A 6,346-nucleotide genomic window follows, 5' to 3' on the forward strand; every position below is an offset into this window, starting at 1 on the left:
GTGGACATATGCAACCATATGTCTAAAGTGACTTAGGTTCAGTTGGGCAAGGGGCAATTGTTTAAATTTATAATACCGGTTCCTTAACTAGCGTCAAGGTAGCGACCTATCTTCGGGCGGTAATTGCTACACGGTTATGGAAGATCGAACATAGTAGAAGGGTAGGTGTTGCTACAATATTAAAAACTCTAAATTTATCCATTATTCTGTCTACTAGATGTTTTATCAAACCAGATAGATTAATAGATGTTTTAGATTAATAGATTTTAGATTTAGATTAATAGATGTTTTATTAATCCATAGTATTGTATTCAGGTAACGACATTTAACGAGATCCCAGATTGAAGGGGTGGAAAATAGTTACGAGTTAAGGAGAAACCATCGAATCTCACCTCAAATCAATTCCTCCACAGCTGAGATCGGGATTTCTGAAAGATATATGCGGCGTCGTGTTCCACTATGGGGCAATGAAGATTTTATAAATAATGTGATCATTAGGGATAGGATTTTTGTGCTTTCACATATTTTTACCTGACCATGATATCTGCGATTCCTTACTAACTAAAGATGTTTCAAGACATTTATGGCCAAAAGGAGCCATTTTTATTTCACATATTTTTAAATATTTGATATTTTTTACATATTTTGTTGTAAATCACATATTTTCAGAAATATTTGCTATTTTTAACATATCTTTAGGTATTTTGTTCTGAATTACATATTTCCTTAAATTATCTGTTCAATTGTAAATAAATTTTTTGCAGCAACTACGTAAAATTCAAGAGAACGCAAGAAACTTAAAGGTGAAATTTATCATTTATCATAAATAGTGCGTAAAAATTCTATATCTTCATCTTTGAACACAAATTAAAAGCAGTGGCAATAATACATTTTCACACAGAATTACATCGAGAATTTCTCAGAATTAATTAAAAAGAGTAAGGGTCTTATTCCTGTGGTAGAATTTGTTTGCTTACTCCTCAATCCATTTCTCTGTTTCCCCCCTTCCCATGGTCCTTTCTCATCTCTTAGTCTTGTTTCACTCCCCAGTCAGCATTTAGACCTTTTCGAGTTAAATTGTTTTTGATTGTGTTTTAACATTATTTTAGCATGCCTCGAATTAAGTCAAAGTCAAAGGATATTTTTCTAAAGTTTTTTTTTTTCTTTTTCTTTTTGATAAGGATTATTCTTTATTTCTATTTAATAATTCATAATTCATTCTGAGTAATTATTAATCAATTAGTTTAATTACAATTACTAATCAATGTCTTGTTATTGAACAGCTATGTTTTCTCTAAGCACATTTTTTTGTACATATTTTAACATAATTTCTTTAAAATATTATTCATATAGTATATAATAAATACATATTTATGTAACTTTTTTTAAGTTATAAAATTACTAATTTATATAATAAGTAATTTATATTATTGAATAATACAGATTTTATAAATACATATATTTTTAAATATTTGACAATTTATTAGCACATATTTCGGATTTTTTAGCAAATAAAAATCCTTTCCCTAGTAATCATTATCGACTCGTGTACTATATGTGTATGTACGGAATGTAAATATTCTAGTACTAATTAATTATGACACTGCATATACTTTATACTACCATTACCTACACCTGTAAATAATATCAACTATTTAAATATAAATTTTGAACATACATGAATAACATGCCTAATTTTTTAATAATAATAATAATAACCTGCTCAATGAATAATGTGATCCAGGATCATTTAGGCCTGATAAATGGACTTCAGAATATTCCACATTGGATATATATCGCTGCCAAAACAGTTATATTAGAACTTGGAATGAAATTAGAAGATGCCGAAAAAAAACAAAACTCAAAGAGGTTGTAAGGAAATACCATAGTGGAAAAAAAGGCTTTAACGAAAATATAATAACTTGCGGGAAAAAAATGGTGTTATTTCAAATTATATTCGAAATCCTCACAACGCAAGACCCAAGACAAAGAAGAAAATAGACGAGATCATTGTACAAAACTTGGGTACAGTACTGGAATCCGAATTATTTGATAAGCTGACACTACACCTGGATTCTTTGAAACAGAAACTGGTAGTATATGCGAACCGGGTGCGTAGATATACTGAGGCAGCTTTACGCAGGCATCAGAATCAGCTTATCAAAGAGAATGAACGCCAATTTTACAGAAGCCTTGGTCAAAAGGGTAAATCCTCAATTCAATACCCCGATGATATTGAGGCCCTACTGGAGGAGTGTGTGGGAAAAATCAGAAAGCCACAACAAAAACGCCTCTTGGATAGAAGAGGAAATTCAAGGCTTCGAGAATGCTTCAGAGATGCCAGGGATAACTATTACTGTAAACGATGTAATAGAAACTGTTAACGACATAATATAATTATCTTGTAAATAGTATTTGAGTTTTATTAGTATTTAATTTAATTACATTTATTTTTATTAGTATTGTTTTATTTAGATTTAGTTATTTGAAAAGAAAAATGTGTAATTATATTTGTTTGTAATAATGAGTAATAGAGACAGTTGCAAGGGTGATAATTGTTGCTAAGAAGCGTCTAGCAACGGACCGACCATCTTAGTTTTTTAGAGCAGTTCCACTAATTAGTGGCCCTGATAGCGTCCTCAGCAGCCCTGTCTGCGTTTATAGTTTAATAGTTTGGACATTTGTTGAGTGTTTTAGTCGTCACTACAGTTCGAAACCAGACCTTTTCTGTGTTTCGACTTTAATATAGCAGTTCCGACTAATTAGTTTATTAACTTATTATAAGTATACTTATTATTAAATTAACTTATTTGCTCCCAAAGAAGGATGGGCCGAATTTACGATCCGAAGATTTCCGGCCAGTAACTTGCTTGAATGGTATCTATAAAATTCTTACTTCTATCTTGGCAACGAAGATATACGACCACCTCAAATCTAATGACATGATACCCAGCGAACAACTAGGGTGCAAAAAAAGAGCTAGGGGTTGCAAAGAGCTTTTAGTAATGGATTCCTTCATTGCTGCACAGGTGGCTAAAAGGCAACGAAACCTTTCAATGGCGTGGATCGATTATAGGAAGGCTTTCGATTCTGTACCACACAGTTGGCTGCTCAAAGTATTGGAGATATATAAGGTCCAAACTAAAGTAAGCAAACTACTCACAAATTTGATGGCAGGCTGGATGACTAAGCTGAAAATAGGAATGACCCATAGTAATAACTAAATAAAAATTATGAGGGGTATATACCAAGGAGATTGCCTTAGCCCATTGTGGTTTTGTATGGCGCTGTTCCCATTAAGTCGGATACTGCGGAGAAACCAGGTGGGCTAAAAACTCAATACCAAGGACGAGGCAACCACTGTCAGCCACAACTGTTTCATGGATGATCTTAAGCTATATGCAAAGAACAAACAACAATTACAAAGTATGAGTGAAATAGTGTCATCCTATACCAAAGATATAAGCATATCATTCGGACTTGATAAGTGTGTGGTGCTGCATGTGAACAAGGGAAAGGTGGTCAGTGCCCAGAACCTGCTGATAAATGAAGATGAGTGCATCAGGGAACTAGAAGCCAAAGAACAATATAATTATTTAGGTATCCAGCAGCACCTTAAAATAGCTCGAAAAGATGTGAAACAAGAGCTAATAACAATGTTGGAAATGAGACTACGAAAAATATTAAAGACTCAACTTTCTGGAAAACATAAAATCAAGATCATCAATACTTGGGTCATACCAGCGCTAAGCTACAGCTTTGGTATATTACAGTGGTCAAATACCAGCCTTCCAGAAATAGCTCGTCTTGTAAAAACGACACTCACGCAAGAGCGGGTCCACCATCCCATATCATCCAAATCCAGACTCTATTTATCCCGGAAAGAAGGAGGACGAGGACTCATAAATATTGAAGAAGCGTGCAACAAGCAAGAATTATCCCTAAGACAATATTTCCATTCAAAAATCACTAGTGTTTATCAGGCAATCGTTACAATGGATCATGGTCTGACTGCACTGAACCTGAGCAAAGCGGATGAGCTGAACATTGTTTCAGAAAAGGAACGACTGGCGGAATTGAAAAGCAAGTCTCTGCATGGGAGATTCTACAGCCAACTGAACGAAGCCTCCATAGACAAAGAAAGATCAGTTGAATGGCTAACAGCTAGAAGGCTATTCTCCGAGACAGAGGGATTCGTGGTTGCAATCCAAGATCAGGTTATTGCCACCAGATCATATAGGAACCATGTGCTAAAAGACGCAACAGCATCGGATAAGTGTCGATTATGCTCGGTAGCGCTGGAGTCAATCCAACATATCACGGGTGGATGTGGACTGTTGGCTGGTACTGAATATTTACAAAGGCACAACCATGTGGCCAAAATTTTGCATCAGGAACTGGCGATAAAGTACAACTTAATTGAAAATAAGAGCCCATACTACAAGTACCACCCAAATAGACTCCTCCAAAAAGGTCCTCTCAAGCTCTATTGGGATGAATCAATAATTACGAACCATACAGTACGCCATAATAAACGAGATATCCTCTTTATTGATCTAAGAAAAAAGAAAGCGAAACTTATTGATGTCGGAATCCCAAACGATAATAATATAAGCTCCACTGTGGGAGAAAATATCAGGAAATATCAGGAATTGGCGATTGAATTGAAGGAACTGTATCATTTGGAGGGAGTTACCACAACTCCAATCATTACATCCACCAATGGCCTCGTACCAAAATCGACAGTGGTACGCGTGAATACTTTGGGAGTGCCTGTTGATGTACTAAGAGAGGCTCAACAGTCGGTTCTCTTAAACACAGCACGTATAGTGCGAAAGGTTTTGAGTATTTGAAAAGATAAAACAAACAAAATATGAAGGTAGTTGGACTTCTGGGTCTCTCACCATCATATATTCAACCCGCAATAGCGAGAAAAACCGAATAATAATAATGAAAACCCTGTTTTGTAATTTATTTCGCCCTCAATCCCTATTAATATTCTCATTCGAGGAGAACATTTTTCTCATGTAGCCTAATTATGAGTCAGCTGAAGTAGAAAATCACGATACACAATGGAATTTTAGATTATTCGGTAAATTCGAAGACGGGGTCCAACACTAATCCAACAGCTGATAGTTTCCTTAAGAGCCTTTCTTGCTTGTATAGATTTTAAGACACATTTAATAAATTAGCCAATAGTTTTGACAATATACAAGTAGCTATACTTCTGAGGTTGGCAATTTCATAAATTTTAAAGTGGCATTATATAAAACATTGCAAGAAACGAGATCGAGAAATGTAAGGAGGAAGATCATGTCGGTAAAACCCTTAGTGGTTTATTACCATGGTAGTGTACCTCACTGCACACTTACACCAGTATTAGGTAATCCGCGGGAGACCCTCACCTAAGAACGTAAACGACCACAAATAAGAAAGCCTTTTCGAAGGGTCGGTAGGGGTTGGGCCCTTGCCACTCTTACTCTCCTCTGCTGTGGATAAGAAAAATAGTGTCAGTCACATGCTACTACTGGTTTAGTTCTGAGTGAAGGTTCCGAACACTGTTAAGGTACGCTAGCTTTCCTCATTTCCATTAGTAACATTGCTGTTTCAACGGTTGCTGATAATAGACTGCTTTATTCTCTCAGTAATCCTACATTTATAGGTTCTCGAGTTGTTGACAGAGGGAGTTAGGTATTAAGATTTATACTACACAGTCTGTAAATATAACTCCCCCCTACCAGTGTACGAACAATTCCTCGTAAACTCAAAAACAAAACAAATAAAAAGACATCATCCGAAAGATATTTCCAATAGAACAAAATGATAAACATACAGAGTCAAATTAAAATATTAGTAGCAATAAGAAACATTACAAACAAAAACTTGTATTCCTGAAACATTACAAACAAAAACTTGTATTTCTGAAACATTACAAACAAAAACTTGTATTTCTACTTGTCCATTCTATTTACACAACTCTTTGTTTATCACTTTCACTTTGGAATGTAACTTCCCCCAACTCACCATACACCATTTCGGTAGCTATGTACATCGTATTGAAATTACACAAATAAATGAAATATATACAACAATAGAAAAAAACAAAAAATAAAAAAATAAAACTTATGATTCTGGTTTGTCGAGGAGGGATCCCAGGTGTCTACAAAGTTGCAATTACGGGGAACCTTAGCTGTTCAACATGAACTGTCCGCTTTTTCTTTGGTTCCTGTAGACTTTCAATAGTAACCACATTGTGTTCTCTAATCGTAACCACCCGGAGGACTATGAGGGTCCACATAGCGTAGGAATTCTTTCCGCCGGTTAGACCCCAATCTCCGATACACAA

At 35.2% G+C, this 6,346-nt stretch overlaps 1 protein-coding gene and 1 long non-coding RNA gene across 2 annotated transcripts in view; both read left to right on the forward strand.

Moving 5' to 3' along the window:
• The window catches only part of LOC136795976 (uncharacterized), a 33,870-nt gene extending 33,297 nt beyond the window's left edge, over window positions 1-573 (forward strand). The window contains exon 3 of the long non-coding RNA XR_010843671.1: window positions 316-573. This is a non-coding gene — a long non-coding RNA (uncharacterized lncRNA). The remainder of the gene's footprint in view (window positions 1-315) is intronic.
• A 2,807-nt stretch (window positions 574-3,380) lies between these two features.
• On the forward strand, window positions 3,381-5,678 carry LOC136795975 (uncharacterized). The gene is made up of 2 exons (XM_067048273.1): window positions 3,381-4,408; window positions 5,663-5,678. The coding sequence occupies exons 1-2, from the start codon at window positions 3,381-3,383 to the stop codon at window positions 5,676-5,678; spliced, it is 1,044 nt and encodes a 347-aa protein (XP_066904374.1).
• Window positions 5,679-6,346: the final 668 nt, after the last annotated feature.

This window comes from Halyomorpha halys, unplaced genomic scaffold (genome assembly GCF_000696795.3).
Source record: "Halyomorpha halys isolate HHAL.00 unplaced genomic scaffold, Hhal_1.1 Scaffold745.1, whole genome shotgun sequence".
Classification (NCBI taxonomy): domain Eukaryota; kingdom Metazoa; phylum Arthropoda; class Insecta; order Hemiptera; family Pentatomidae; genus Halyomorpha; species Halyomorpha halys.